This window comes from Pygoscelis adeliae, unplaced genomic scaffold (assembly GCF_000699105.1).
Source record: "Pygoscelis adeliae isolate BGI_AS28 unplaced genomic scaffold, ASM69910v1 Scaffold149, whole genome shotgun sequence".
NCBI lineage: Eukaryota > Metazoa > Chordata > Aves > Sphenisciformes > Spheniscidae > Pygoscelis > Pygoscelis adeliae.
Window position 1 is genome coordinate 2,543,411 of NW_008825494.1, and position 16,667 is coordinate 2,560,077.

The 16,667-nt window shown below is 41.1% G+C and overlaps 1 protein-coding gene across 1 annotated transcript in view; it reads right to left on the reverse strand.

The window, feature by feature from the left end:
• Positions 1–4,284: 4,284 nt before the first annotated feature.
• Positions 4,285–16,667, reverse strand: part of NIPA1 (non imprinted in Prader-Willi/Angelman syndrome 1) — a 14,955-nt gene continuing 2,572 nt past the window's right edge. Inside the window, exons 2-5 of the mRNA XM_009331308.1 lie at positions 16,384–16,431; positions 12,382–12,472; positions 10,914–11,074; positions 4,285–9,611 (exon numbers count right to left, since the gene is read on the reverse strand). Of these exons, the coding sequence (XP_009329583.1) occupies positions 9,100–9,611; positions 10,914–11,074; positions 12,382–12,472; positions 16,384–16,431 (812 nt within the window). The 3' untranslated portion in view covers positions 4,285–9,099. The remainder of the gene's footprint in view (positions 9,612–10,913; positions 11,075–12,381; positions 12,473–16,383; positions 16,432–16,667) is intronic.

Genomic DNA, 16,667 nt, shown 5'->3' on the forward strand with positions numbered 1-16,667 from the left:
GTTTTACAGGGTTGGGTAAATGGCATGGTTTATTTATCTACGTCGTTCGGGTCCCAGGCTCTTGCTGCATGCTTTACAACCGAACCCGCTTTAATCGCACACGGGGTAGAACCGATGCATATGGTTAGACAAATCTTTCTCCTCAGCTTCTAGCGAAGAGTCTTTGAAACAATCCTAACAACCTTGGAAATAAAACCGGAGAAGCAATCTTGGCGTTCCCCTCACAGGGTACCCGTAACAAAGCTGTTCCTCTTCACGTTACCCGCTGTGTTCTTCCTCATTAAAAACGGTCCCTCACTCTGTCACAAAAATGGAATTTCTACGCTGCTCAAAGCAAATGGATAAATTTTAGGCCTGTTTTATTCCCTAAGGCAACATTTCATTCCCCAATTTAAGACTAGCCTAGTATTCATGACATGAACTTTGCACTTGAGAAGTTGTTTTTTATGTGTATGTATATAAAAATACATTTTTTTACCTAAAAACCACTAAGCCATATGCAGTTATTACCTACGTAACTACACAGTAGGAGGCTGGCTTTTCTGTGTTTTTACAAGATACCAAAACTGTGAAGTTTTTCAAAAACTTCAACGGCTAGTGAAAAGGATTCCTCAAATGGATTAAAAGAAACTAGCAACTGTACCACCTAAAACAGTACTGTATAAATGGGGCCATGTAAGTACCAATACCCAAGTCAGTTTAAAGGAGCTAAAGAAGTTAACGTGCCTGCGACCATGCCAAATTTTGGAAACGCATACACATACATATTCCTGAGCGAAACAGTAACGATGTCTGAAGCAAGTGAATTTAGTCTTCTCCTTCCACTCTCCTCTGCTTCTACTCTCCTCCCTTGAAAACCGCCTCTCAACCAACCTAAAACAATACCGAAGAGAATAAACACCTCAAAATACTAACTGGACTCCTTTAAGCATTACAGACTCTTTGTGGGACTGCTGTCATTATCCTCTTCCTCATGGTACTTCAACCACTAGTTCCACTTAACAGTCATCTGTTCACACAAAATACGAACTTTTTTTAAGTGCCCTCAATTCGGCACAAATCATTAAATCTTTACTTCAAAGCCAGGGGTTGCACTCAAAGCATCTCTGAATAATTTTCAACAGCGTGGTACTTCAGGCATGTTTGCAGAGTATCTGGAGAGAACTCCAAACATCGGAACGGTGGCAACCTGCCTGCCCTAACCCATTCTTGTAGTGTAACTCAGCAGCACAATCCGTCTTCGTGCTCAATGAATTTCACAAGAGAGGTCAGCTAGTGTAGGTACTTTTTTGCAAAGCTATGGACAGGATTTTTCAGGGCACAGTATCTACTATGTGTATGAACAACTCATAAGATTTAAAAAGGACAAAGAGCAAAAATGCCACCCACACAACCCTGGGAGACATTACCGGGTCAGCAGGTAGTCTAGCTTGTGTTGCATACCGACTGACCCTTGGGCAGTAATTTCCAACTGTGTACACGCAGCGCAGGGGTTGCGATGAAAGCCACCATGCGCCGGCTGCCCAGAGCTGTGCTCTGGTATGCTGTCCCTGGGCAGAACAGTGCCAGCTGGCAGAGATTTAGAATCATAGAATCATTAAGGTTGGAAAAGACCTCTAAGATCATCGAGTCCAACTGTCAACCCAACACCACCATGCCTACTAAACCATGTCCCTAAGTGCCTCATCTACATATGTTTTAAATCCCTCCAGGGATGGGGACTCCACCACTTCCCTGGGCAGCCTGTTCCAGTGTTTAACCACTCTTTCAGTAAAGAAATTTTTCCTCACGTCCAATCTAAACCTCCCCTGGCGCAACTGGAGGCCATTTCCTCTCGTCCTATTGCCAGTTACTTGGGAGAAGAGACCAACACCCACCTCGCTACAACCTCCTTTCAGGTAGTTGTAGAGCGCGATGAGGTCTCCCCTCAGCCTCCTCTTCTCCAGGCTAAACAACCCCAGTTCCCTCAGCCGCTCCTCATAGGACTTGTGCTCCAGACCCCTCACCAGCCTCGTTGCCCTTCTCTGGACACGCTCCAACATCTCAACGTCCTTCTTGTAGTGAGGGGCCCAAAACTGAACCCAGTATTCGAGGTGCGGCCTCACCAGTGCCGAGTACAGGGGCACGATCACTTCCCTGCTCCTGCTGGCCACACTATTTCTGATACAGGCCAGGATGCCATTGGCCTTCTTGGCCGCCTGGGCACACTGCCGGCTCATGTTCAGCTGGCTGTCGACCAGCACCCCCAGGTCCTTTTCCGCCAGGCAGCTTTCCAGCCACTCTTCCCCAAGCCTGTAGCGCTGCATGGGGTTGTTGTGGCCAAAGGGCAGGACCCGGCACTTGGCCTTGTTGAACCTCATACAGTTGGCCTCGGCCCATCGATCCAGCCTGTCCAGGTCCCTCTGCAGAGCCTTCCTACCCTCGAGCAGATCAACACTGCCGCCCAACTTGGTGTCGTCTGCAAACTTACTGAGGGTGCACTCGATCCCCTCGTCCAGATCATTGATAAAGAGATTGAACAAGACCAGCCCCAAAACTGAGCCCTGGGGAACACCGCTCGTGACCGGCCACCAACTGGATCTAACTCCATTCACCACAACTCTCTGGGCCCGGCCGTCCAGCCAGTTTTTGACCCAGCACAGAGTGCACCTGTCTAAGCCGTGAGCCGCCAGCTTCTTGAGGAGAATGCTGTGGGAGACGGTGTCAAAGGCCTTACTGAAGTCCAGGTAGACCACATCCACAGCCTTCCCCTCATCCACTAGGCAGGTCACCTGGTCATAGAAGGAGATCAGGTTGGTCAAGCAGGACCTGCCTCTCATGAACCCGTTTAAAGCATCCCACCCGGGGGTGAATTCAGCGAGGTCCGTATCTGGCAGAAAATTGATCAGGGAATCGGGCAGCTGTAATGGGGTCTCTGGTGGCCACGTCCCTGCTGCATTTAACGAAGACAGCTGAGCAGAACAAAGAAGCCATGTCTGCGAGTCTGCTCGTGCAACAGTTGCACTGTCACATACAAGGGACTTAAGGGACTCTGCTTAAGACTTAAGCTCTTAGAACAAACCTCAGAAAAATCAACGGGACTTTTTTTTTTTTCTTCTCCTTTTGGCACTATCAGATTTTGGTCTCTTCCCATATGAACTGTGTGGGTGAGATTCATATGCTTGGTTACATCCCAGACTGGAGATGAGGATTGGTTACATCAGCGATAACTTTCAGCCATAACGGTGGTGTAAATGGCATACTTGCTTTTACCACAATGCTGCCTTAGAGGCCTAACTCCAGAGATGCACAAGAAGAGAATAGAGAGTTGAATTTTCCTGCTAAAAATATGTTCTCAAAATACATACTCCTTATCCTATTAACTTAAAAATCAGAGATGCTGCATGTAGAAAGGAAAGCCTCTCTAGTTTTCTGGTCTATCTTTGTACATTGCATTAATATCATCAACACCTTTAAAAATAAAATTGCAATGACATACCCAGTAAAGAATCCATGCCAATCTTTTCCACTGCATAGAACATTTTATATTGGAGAGGAGCTAATTTCCTTGTTTAAAAATAACTTTCGATTTTGACCAGCAGTAATACTGATGCATCCCCTAAAACACAAGCGCAAAGACTGAAACAGTTCTTAATCATAAATCCCACCATTAAAAAAAACAAAAACCAACCACCACCACCACCCCCCCCGCCTGAAAGTCACGTATTTGCCAGTACCTGATAGGAGGAGCTAGGAATTTCATATGAAGGATTAGATGGGCAGCCACTGTAATTTCCCAAGTGATTCTTTCTGCAGGAAGCTCTTGTGACAGTAAATTAGACTGGTGACACAGACTTCCTTACAGCTGTTGCCACTCGATGCACACCCAACTGTGGAGTAGTAGATCTTGAAATAAAAGCTCTAGCAAGTAGCCAGTGTACGGGAACGCAGGAACAGAGCGCATGATAACCCTTAAGACACAGTTTGAAGTGACTCAGGCCCCAACAAACATTTCTGCTAGAGAAACGTTCACTTTACCTGTGAGCAAACTTCAGTACAATGAAGACATTAAGGCTCCAGCTTGTTGGTAGACACCACTATACAACAACTGAGCCCTTCGTGTGGCAACTGATCTGTGCACATGAAAGAATCTGTTACTCTCAGTAAAAGCAAGGCTGCTATTTTATTAAAGAGTAATGGAAATAGTTTGGGCTTATGAACTGGGATTAGGCTGTACAGCAGCTAGATGTGTGGGAAACTGATCCCCCCCCCGTGTGATAAAGAGGAGGAGTCACAAAACAAGCATTGAGCTAGAAATAAATCATTTATTTTAAAACAATACAGGTTAATAAATAGATTAGTTATCAGAAAACTTAATAAATAGCCTTTTATAATTTACACAAGGCAAATACAACATGCCTATAACTATTTCTTAAAAAGCAAAGAGTAAGCTTGACTTATAAGCCATTAACAAATCTATATATACATTATTTGGAAGCTAATAAAATAAACCATTTTTATGTAATCTGTAGTAACTATATTGCAATAGCATTGAAGCAACCAAACCTGACGCTGTGTATTTGTTGCCATCCACCTTTTCCCCATATCCCATTAGAACTATTTTTTACACTCCAGGAAATAAAAAAAAATAAAAAAAGAAGAGAAAGTTCCACAGTTGAAAAAGGATTTAACTTGAAAATACCCCTTTTGTGTAATATTTTCCACTCTGTAGAGCAACTGTCGGGGGCGGGGGGGACACACCACAACAAAAAACAATAAAAAACCCCACTTATTTGCAGCTTTTAAAAAAGATTTCTTAATCCATAACATTTCAACACTGCTGTCTGAAACACTTGGGCGCTAGTAATAATAACTGCTGACATCATTGGTGCCTAACATGGTACACACTAAACTTCTGCATCACTTAAGCCCATATTTAGTAGCACCAAAGAGTTATTACAAAGGCTAATCTCTGTAAAGACAACAGGTAATAGATAAACATTTGATAACATTTGATTTAACAGTAAAATTTCAGCAGTTACACCATCTCAAGACAACCGAGGAAGATATGTAGAATCCTTGATGCTTTATATCTATGAAACAAGAAGGTGAGAGGGGTATAACGTGCAAACAATGGCCTGTTTTAAGCACCCCATATTTAATAACCCCAAATCTTTCTTAAAATACAACCCCCCTATTTTTTAAATAAAAAGGAAAGCTAAACCTCAGATTCTAGTATTTCAGCAAATAAAATCCAGTGTTTTCATTTTTCAGTGCTAGTTACTTCAGAAAAATACGTATGTTCAATATAAACCGAGATTATTAATAGGAAGCCTCACTTGTCAAACTGTGATATGACAGGTTCTTATTAATGTTAGCCACAGCTCACTAATAAATAGGCTCTATTTACACATACGGAGTCCTGGAAAGTCAATACAGCAGATAACTTGTTTAGATACTTTTCTTTTTTACATAAGTATTTAAGGTGTAACAAATTTTTTTTTGGTTGTATCAAAAAGGTTTCTACTCTCCTACTGAACATTTGAGGGATTTTTGTGTTTGACACCTAATAAAGATTGTGACTGACACATGTAAATCCTCCATACACTGAAGGGATAATGATCAAAGACCTATCTTCAAGTGAGTATCAAGTAAGTAATGTTTGACAAGTATAATAGAAGCCAGACATACGGAGTGAAAAGCCTTTCGTATGGATTTGAATTTAATTCAAATGCATTCCACCGCTGTAATGAGTCCACTTTTTGTATGTGTAGCCTCTCCCACTTCTACTTTGGAATCAGAACTGAAGTCATCTGGCTCGTCGCTATCGACAGATGTAATGCAAAGAGAACGTGAAGAGGGCAGACCCGTGAGGGACACCAAAGCTCAGGAGACAACTATGCACACTCGCTCCCTGAGATGATGGAACTCAGTTATCTGTCTTAGTCAAAGTGCTTACTTGTCAAAGGGGTGAAAAAAAAAAGAGGGAACAGCTAAAATTCAACTGCAACAGTGCCTCCTTTTAAATCAGAAAAGCAACGGGACTAAAAAAAGGTAGGCCACCTAGAACGAGGAGGGCGTGGGATGGAGGGGAGAAGAATCATACCAGTAGTGACAACAGAAAATGCTAATACATTTCTAAAGTTAGAACTGAACCAGATCCAGGTACAGCAGAACTCAAAAGAACACTGCTGCATACTGAACAAAGCAGCAAAAATAAAGGTTTCCATTATTTAGCATTCATGATGTAAAAGGCTGCAGATATAAATGATGCGCAAGGCCACGAGAATTTCTTTCACCTCACGTGCTGGCTTTTGACATCTCTGTTTTAAGCAACAAGGGTAATTAGACATTTCTAGAAAGTTCATCACAGATGAGGAGCAGCTGGGGAGAAGAGAAGAAACCTATGCAGACATTTATCAGCCGTAAGGATGGTCAGAGGACCACAGAGCATGGCTGCTACTTTCTTCTTACTCTGCATAGCGAGTGCTTATCAAGTAAACTTGTGTGTGTGGTGGAGAAAATGGCAAGGTTTAGACAGGGCAGTCAAGTTATTTTGGATCTAATATTTACTAATAATTTGTATATGCACCTAACATACTAGGATAGGCACTTTCTAAATAAATAGGAATGAACTTTAAAACAAAATGAATATGGCCAAAGGACGACTAAGATGAGACCACAATCATTTCCATTCTGACCTAAAGATTTTCACAGAAGTCTTCAGAGATTAAAGGCTAGTGCAACATGCAACTCATGAACCCTGAATTTGAATTTTGAAAAGAAGGTTTGACTGCTTCAGAAAACAGCTAACATATTGTTTTAAAAAGTAGGTCACTACAGGTCTCATAACCTATGTACAATTCCGGTTTCAATCAGAAAAAAGGGGATTAATACGAAAAAACGTAACTGTCTGCTGAGAACCAAGATACCATCTTCCACTCAATAATGGACAGAGGTTAGTTTTAACCAGCTTTCATTGTCCAATTCCCCTCATCTACAATTCTCAAACTTTCTAGAAACCATATGCAGTATTTGAAAATCCATGAAGATGGCCTTTTCTCTGCTAGCGCTATTTTATTTCACCAAGATACCCAGTTTCTGTGCTGGCCTATAACAATGTACGTTTCTGCCAACTCAGAGTCATTCCCCCCCAATTTGGAGTTATAAAACAAGCTTCCAAATAACAGAGTGGAGCCCTTACTCCCTCAGAACAGTCCCTTCAGAATACTAAGTTTTTAGGATTCACTGTTCACAATTACTGCTGCCATCAAAAGGGCTTGTAACATTCCTTTTAAATGAAAACGGAGGCTGAGTTTTAAGGTAACATTAGTTCAGGTCAACAAAAACATCACGAGAGTGGACAGTATTACTCCCCGTTAATCAAGGTCCACATTCCTGTCAGCCAGCCACAAAGCTACATTCATGATTTCTTGATAAAGCATCATGAACTTTTTCAAATACTGTCTCGTAATCACGCTGGGGTTTTTTGTTTGTTTCAAGAGACGTTCTGAACTAGAGATGTTGAGTTCCACTGTATGCTTCCATTTGCGTACTTAAATGGAAACCAACATTCATTACTTTTCAAGCTTTCCTTACGCGTTTTTGACTCGTGATGTTTTAACTACCAAATATAAATAGAACATGAAAATTAACTATTTCTTTCTTTGACATATCAATGTTCTCTAAATGGTTTAAACTGAACGGTTCAGAATCATTCCAATCATAGCTTAAGCTATCTGTATTCATTGTCAAAATATTATGGCTGGACTGTTCACACAAGTCTGTAAATTACTGGATCTGGATGTATATCCCTGTTGGTTATCTGAAACTCAGCTCTCTGAATGCCTATGCTTTTTCAGTCTTTAACCTCCTTTTCCCACGTTACAAGAGGATCAGACCATCTTTTCTTGAGCTATGAGAAATCGCATGCTCTTCTCTCTCAATCTTCTTTTTTTGTGGTCCCTGCTTACTAGCTACTTCACAAAATGGTTTCCCGTATTTAGTCACTTCACTAAAATAAAGGTATGCTGGACTGCTTTAAACAGTCCTCCCGTAGATTACCCCTTCCCATTAGGACTATGGGTTTTTCAGAAGCTGTCAAGGCATCTAAGGGTTTCGGTTCAGGTTTGTAAATTCTTCCAAAAATGCGTGGCTCCTTCTGGATGCTTTACGTGTTTAGAATTTGAATACAGTCCAATATTATAGACAGTGAAATTGAATTATTAAACCGGTATAGGTCATCTGAAACAAACACATTCACATTTATGCAGTATTTTTGGATTACAAAGGCACTGAAATAGTTCTGAGCCGCTTAGATATAAGCCACCATATAGGCAATGAGTCTCTGCATCATTTCCACATCCTTCACAGTCTTTCTGTCTGCTCCCAATTAAAAACTCTCAGATGAATGCGGCATGTCTTAATGCACATAAGTTACAAAGAAAAATGCGTACCTGGACACTACCATCAGCTGATAAGTAATTAGTGAAAGATTTTTAAGGGTCCACTGCTCTGTATATAGCATTCAATTTAAAACTCCCCAGTGTCTTCACTGCATGGCAGACCAAGTTGCCGAGACAGTCACTAAAAAGGACAAATCTGCAGTCCACGGTTCAACCAACATTTGTCTCAGAATTCACAGCCTTGACGGTGGACACATTGCTATATCAAGATTAACAAATTGTTCCACTCCTTTCCCCCCACCCCGTATTTTAAGGTATACCTCACTCATGAAAGGTGTCAGATTGAGTGCATTAGAAACTGATGTTCTCTGCCCACAGAAATGGTACCTCAGAAGCCACAATACAAGCTTTCACACACCGGTCTGTCAGAATATCCCCAGATCTTTCCTGATGGATTAACTTTTACAGTAAGGAAATACATCGGTCTCTATGCTGACTCAATCAGTGGTTCCAATTAAGGTCATTTATTGTGTTGACTGGGGTACATGGACAACTTGTTCCTTTGAAACTGGATGGAGGCCTCCGATTCATTTCACGTAGGCCACCAAATTGTCAGAGGGTAGCTACCAACCTGAATCACATTTGAATCAGTGACCTAGAAATGAAAGGCTCTGCATCCTTCCCTGAGCCATCCAGTTTCCCCTCAAAAAATATTTTAATCTGTCTTCATGTTAGGTTTATTTAAATCCCCGATATTGAAGTTAAATTCCTTGAAGACTTGTATAAGAACAATTCCAATAGATACTGTGGTGAATCCACAAGCCATTCCCAAGAAATCTACCACTCCTACATTACTCCATTCCCTGAAAAGGATGGCTGAAGCCAGCAGGACTAGGGTGGTAAACACAACATAGTAGATGGCACCAAACACAGAGGAGTCGAAACATTCCAGTGCCTTATTGATGTATCTGAACTGAATGATAATGCTACATCCTAATACTGCCAGAAGTACCAGACAGAGGTACAGAGCCCTTTGACTCGAGGGGTTATTGTGAAAGATATCTTGAGCAGCCAGCCCAATGCCTTTTGTGCTGGGAACAGTGAAACTGCCCAACAGAGAGCAAATACTGATGTAAACCATGATATTAGTAGGTCCATGAGCTGGAGCTATCCAGAAGATAAGCAGGAGAAGCATTAGCAGCACTATGCAGAGATAACCCACGAAAACTGGAAAACAAAAAGAAAACAAGATAATAGCCAGGTGAGAACTCTTGGTCTTCTAAAGATTTTAGTAGGCAAATCATGTCATACCAGTGAACTTCAGGTATACACCAGGATTAAGATTTGCTATTGAATATAGATCCAAATCGCTGAGCTTTTAGAGATGTGGGCATCTGCAACTGATGATGTTGTCATGTTCTTTGGGTAAAACAAACCATCATGTAGTAAAATACACACTGTTGCACATTTGAACTGGATTTAAGATGGCTTGCTTTCTTTTCATTCTCTCTTCCATCAGGATTACATTCCTTAAAGCCCCCATGACAGACAGCAGTAATAACACCTCATTAATAACCAGTTCAATAAAGCACGGTGCGTGGATCTAGCAAAGAGCTTAAACATAAAGTTAGATCCCATTAAGGTGAGTAGGGAGGGCTGGAAGAACTGGGAGGCCATACCATTTACATTATAGCAACAGTACACAGATTAGACTGGTGAAAAACATTTCATGCTTTACAGTTTTAAAGAAATACATTTCCAATTTATTTTGGTCAGATTGCAATGGTAAATTTAGACCAGAGTATTTGTTTTCTTTTCTGTGTTTGCAAATTTTTTGGCTGGCTGATGTTACTAGGTTTAAGTTTCTCTCACCTATAGCAATTAAAGGAAACAACAATAGTTGGCAGTTTAGCTCTTATGCAAGAAAAATAAAAGTGGGTCTGGTATGCATTAGCACTAGTCTGTGTCCTCCAGGAGCTAGTGGGGCTTTACATCCTCTGTGAGAAAGAACAGGCATTTCAGCGTATGTCTCAGCAGCATATTTCTACACACCTTTATTGTGCAAAGAAATCTGCTTGGAACGTAACTGGTATCTATTATAAACTTTTAATAAAAAAACCAAATGCTGAATTAAAGAACAAAAGACAATCAATATTTTTTGTTTTGTATAAAACAACTTAAATTGAGATCCTAGAATTATACCTTTCATCTCTTAAGTAGCCAGATACACTTTTTCATAGTTTTAGAAAATTACAAGTTCAAACGGCCATTGTTCTGAGCTTGCTGTGCAGGATAAGGTTTTCAGAAGTATCCACATTTTCCTTTCTGCACACAGGCATCAATCTGACAAGTCCCAAGTACAGCAAGGCATAGTTTTCCCACACAAAAGCTGTACTGGTTTGCCTCTGTCACGTCATGGTTTCTTCAGAAGTCAATTTTCCTACCTGATGGAAGCGGTAAGCCTCTTCCTCCTGCGTGGTCTTGATCAATTTCACAAAATCATTATGAGTTAATAAAAGAACAAAGTACCTGGATTTGTAAGCTTCTCTTCAAGCTCAGCCTGAGTTGTTACACTCTCGGACTTTGGGGAATGGATGATGAGAACAACAGACCCAGCGCAGCTCAGCAAACATCCCAGCTTGCCAAGAATGTTCAGTTTTTCTTTCAGTAAGTAAGAAGCTAAAATGGACCTTTCACAAAGAGGAAAGAAATTAAAAGTTCGCCTACATCCTGTTAATAATGCTCCAACAGTGATGTCCCACATGAATTTCCCTCTTAAAGGAATAGTATCAAATGTTGGTGGATCTTCAACCAAATGTTGGTGGATCCTCAAAATGGCATTTCTGACTTGTCTTAGGAAAGATTCATCCAGTCTCAGTCTTACTCAATCCTTGATGTTTCATTGCAGGGAAAAAAAAAAAACCACAACCAAAAAACTAACAAAAAACCCGACTACAACACCCCCAAAAACACTACCACATCACCACCTCCAAAGAAACCCAAACCCCCAAACCAGGCATCTGGCACCCGAGGCAGATATCTACCCGTTAACGATTTGGTGAGCTATCACGAAGCCCTGTTTTATAGGTGCTACGCAGTCTTGAGATAAAAGTAGCCTTTGGTTACAAAGACCACAGGGCTCAGCTCAGCCACGTAGCTGACTGAAATACACAAAATTATATGGCCTAGGATAAAATAATAGGTGGTAAGTAGAGCACCATCAGTGTGCTTCATAGTGTATAAAACTAAAGACAGCCATGAAGTCCATACAAAGCAATCTGCACTCTGAAGTAGGTGACCAGTGCAGCCAGATACACAATTCAGCAGCCAACAGAAAAATCTTGAAGCAACGCACAGCTTCGTTTTTAAAGAATCGTACTTTTTCACTGCAGTAGGTTCACAACTGTAGTTTAGCTAGTCACAAAACATTTAGTTGCATATTAAGCTCCTTTTAGGAGCACTCACTGCCTTTTTTGTTCCCTCCCTTCACATGAACATAACATTCAAGAAGCTGTGGGCATGCATATGCAAGGGACCCCTGCTTCAGGAAATGGGGTCAAATCCAATTAAATGAAAATCAGCATCAATAAACACATGTGGGTTGTGGATAGCAGGGGAGAGAAAGCATGTGAGACAAAAGGACAGATCTACATAGTAAGGGAACTGTGAATAAAAGAATAAGTAGAAGAGTCCAGAACAACCACAATGAAAGGGGGGGAGGAGGAGGGGAAATGTTTATCTGTTCCAGACCATAGTGATAGTTAAAGCAGAAGGTACTCAGGAACCCTTTCTTCACCATTGCCCTCCCCCCCGCCACCACTTTGCTGGGGAAAACACAAATAGGTGACATTATAACACAGCATTAACACTCATAAGCCTGACATCTTCTCAGATGATGTGTGATCACACATCAGACCTCCAGTGATCGCTGAGTCTATCTGACATTTTATTAAGTAGTAACAACATTCAGATGAGACCAAGAAAAGCAAACTCTTACCCAAATGGAACGCCAAGAGCTCCCAAGGGCGTCACTAGCACAGTTGGGACTGCAGTGTAGGCCAAGAAATTCCCTATTTGACCCAGAGCCACTGTCAAAAGAACCAGAAATAAGCCTTTAAATCTCTTTGTAAGAAGAAGTAACGAAAACTTACCCAATACTGTTTGGGAAAGCCTGACCTAACTGGAAAACAGATGTTACAAATTTGCTTAGCTCTGTTAATTTTGCACTTAAACAAAATGGCTGGAATTTTTCTATATTTTAAAATTATTTTTAATATAGGATTTATATTTGCTTTATATTTATTTTTATTTATATTTGAAGATCCAAGAGGGTACAGTAAATAATCTCATTTGCAACTTCTCTTAGTTGAATATAAATAAGACTATGAATTAGAAACACACATGGATTACACTCAAATATCTCAATATTACACTCAAATATTTATACGAGGAGGGTTAAAAGTATATATAACCCATGATTTCAGCTTTAGAACGTGCATATGTGTGACACGAATGCACTTGATTATAGTTGCTAACAGCAGTGTTACCTTTTGGGGGGAAAATGAGGACAGTACTGAGGAAAAGGAATCTACTAATGAAATACTAAGCACATGCATAAGGGCTCTTCAATATACGGCAGACCACATCAAATTTTCACACCACTATATAACACCAACAGTAATTCCTGACCACTGTAAGAAGAACAGATCCCTGACAAGTCACAATAAAAGCCTCGCAGTCTTATTTTTTTCCTTTCCCCCAATAAAAGCAAATTCCAAGACGTACCACACTATTGCACATCACAGCTGTGATAAACAGTCCATGCGTTCAAGTTTTCAGTTAAAAGAGAAAAGCTGGATGGTTTTGCAAGTGCTGGCAAGTTTGTAATAAGTCAACATGACACTTGCATAGTTACAGGGTCTGTGGTATCTGGCAAGAACCTTGAGATTGAACGCAAATTACATACAGCTCAAATTTCCAGTTGATGTTAAGAGCCATTACCAGCATTTAAAACCATTTCAAGAATCCAGGCTGTCTTTATGCTCAGGTTGGCATTGCCCTCAACTATCAAATATCGTTACCATCATCCTGTTCTTTACACCTGCAAAGCACTGTGCAAACATTAATTAATTTACCAAATTAGCTCACATTATCAGTAGAGCTGAAGACCTGTGTAACCTACAGGAAACACAAAGGAGACAAACAAACTTACAAAACGGCAGATTGTGGCAAAATTATACTAGTTCAATTCCCTGAGGCTTTTTCTACATGCAGGAGTGAGCCAGAGAAGTTAACGAGAAGCATTTCTAGAGCACAAGAGTCAGTGATGGTCTCCTAAATTCTCCCTGCCCCTGGGAACAGAGTAACTCAGCTATCAGCCTCGGGCTTGTTTTTCAGCAGATGTACGTGGCAACTTTGGCATTATCTTCAAGGCATCTGAAGGCACTGGGGCAGATCTTGCATGGAGGATGGGACACAGCTAGCACATGGTGTTTCTGCAGATTAAATTTCCATAAAGTCACATTTCCAAGTGACTCTGACAAAAGGTTGCTTTTTTTGGAGGTCAGCTGCCTTAACTTTCTGTTGGAAGAACCAACACCGATCCATAAATTAGGTCTCTAAAGCTTCAGTCAAACCGCACCTATCATAAGGCAACTGAACTTACCAGAAGTTTTCAGTATCTCCACAGAATAATAGTAACAGTCTCTTACCACCACGAACAACAGACCAGGACTAATTAAGACCAATTAAAAAAAGAATCTCAGTAATTGTGACTGTCTACCTGATGTCAAGGACCTTTGCTGCCAACCTATCCAGTCTGCTCTGGATAGAAATTCCTCTCCAGATACATCAGTGCTGTAAGTCAACTCATGGCTTCAGTTCTTGAAGGCACACCAAGCTTTAAGCTTGCTAAAGGAGTACCAATATCCCTGAAGTTATTGCAACACAAAACTTGATGCACACTGACATATCCACATTAGCAAGGAGACCAGGAGTAGATCCGTACAGCAAAAGATGTCTGCTCTACGCATGTCAGGGGTTTTATTTCAGACTAACTTCAGCCTGCTCCCATGGACTGAAAGTCTCTTTGCAGCTGGTGTGCATTAGGCACGTTCCTACAATGCATCTTCCAGCCTAGTTTCATCTTAAAGTCCGGTTCAGGAGCTCCAACGCTGCTCCACAACATGAAAAAAAAGCCCAATCCGTGGAGACCAACAGGAGATTCACTTCACAAGTGCACTTCCCATCTGCAATAAAACACTAACATAGATGTATCCACTATAAAAACCAGCCACATCTATGCTGCTATCAAAACCTGCACTGAAACTAATTAATTAGCCAATTAACTAGTTTAATGCTCATTGAAATACCTGTACACATGCTGCAATTGCTCTTTTGACTTTAAAAAAAATCCCTTAGCAGAATCTGCAGCCCTTCCTTTGAAGTCTTCAGTAATCCAGTGGATCCCAAGGCCCCAAAATGGTTAGGCAGTGTTATGCTGAGTCAGCATGCCAGCACAGAAATGCTTGTTCACCACCTGAACAAGTATTGTGAGAAAAAGTTGATAAAGTTTACGTGGGTTTTGTTAGTCATGCAAACTCCAAATTCCCTGCTTGAGAAAATGATGTCAGCTCTTGTAATTTCGACCAGATAACTGGGGATATTGCTAATTCCCCAAACATCGCCTCTCTCTGCATCCCATAGGTGCCCACCTACCTGGCCTGTTTGTGACTCTGTTGCAATTCTGAGTCTATAATATCCTTAAGCAATTCTTCCCTTGGTTCCTTTGTAAACTTACTGAGGCTTTGTTTTGAAATACCTGCACCTAGCTACTGGACAAAAGCCAACTGATACCATTCCCTTCAGCTATTTTGCCTTCTTTCAATTTTATCAGCTCTTTTAAGCATGAAATCATTTTCTCTGATTCACTAAGATAAACTCCTGTAATAAAGCCTCTCTTATTTTAACTGCTTCTGCTCAGAGATTCAAGACAGGAGCCTCACGAGCAATAAACAACAGTGATTAATGCACGGATTTATTGCTACTTAGGCAGCAGTGATCCTGGCAGAGGAGAAAGCTGACAAAGTACTACTTAAACTCCGGTTAAATTAGCCGAGGACTTTCCTCTGAAGCTCTGTTGGCTTCTACACTTGCTGTCAACTTTGTCCTTCAAGGGATCTATCAGTTTCCATTCCTTTTGCATAGCTTGAAGACAACAAAAACAGAGACCTACCTTGTTGCCACAAAACAAGGGACACAACTGGATACATATACTTCCCAGAAACATCATTAGAACATTTCCAAATAATTCGCAAAAGGCTGGGGTACAGTCTAAAAGTGGGGTATGATTTTAAGCTCGTGGGTAGAACTACGGCTGAACTGCAAGAGGAAAAAGCTAGCTGCTCCCCATGCTCTGGATTCACATCAGAGAATGAACTTAGCGTGAGCAGAGTTTACAAAGTTAATCAGATATCAGCACCACACAAGGTTAATCCTGTAGATTAAAAACTGAAACTGTATCTGTCAAACTAGAAATCAAAAAGGTTGGGTTTTTTTTTCAGTTCAGGCTGGCTAAGTGCTTTCTGATCTAAAAAAAATAACGTGCTCAATGAGCCCTTTTGTGCAGACCAACAATTTCTTATTCAGCTTCGACTTTTATTCAAAACTGAGCAGACCAGCGCAATCCAGAGACACAAACCGTGCAGGAACCCAGAATCAGAGCAGCGCGTGGCTGCCAAGGGCTGCAAGTACCAAACGGTTCAGAAATCTGGACAGATGTCTGACTTGGGATCGTCCCATCTCTTTGCCTTCTCAAATACCATCAGATACAGTAGCCAGAGTGAGAGTTTACTGAAGGTGGGATATTTCTGAGGGATGGGAATTTCGTGACAAGCAAGCGCGAGATTCAAGATGAGAACCCAGATTTCCTGATGTCTCATTGCACCGTCTAACCGCAACTTCTCCCTTCAAATAAAACCAAACCTTTTAAGATACTTACTCGCAATCGTGCCAGACCACCATACTATATCTGTTAAGTACGAAGTTCCTGAAAGAGGAAGTACAGGAAGACGTATTAGAAAAATATGAAATTGCAATATTGGAACTACAAAATAGAATAATTTCAACAGTCTCAACTATTAAGGACCTTCATCTTAACCCTTTTCTTCAAGGCAACTGAGTGGGAGGAAAACAAGAGAGAAGGTGCTCGCATTTGGCGTGTCCAAGTTGGACCTTCTTAAGACAACGTATTAGTCAGAAGTTCTGGTTTCCAGTGAAGTACCT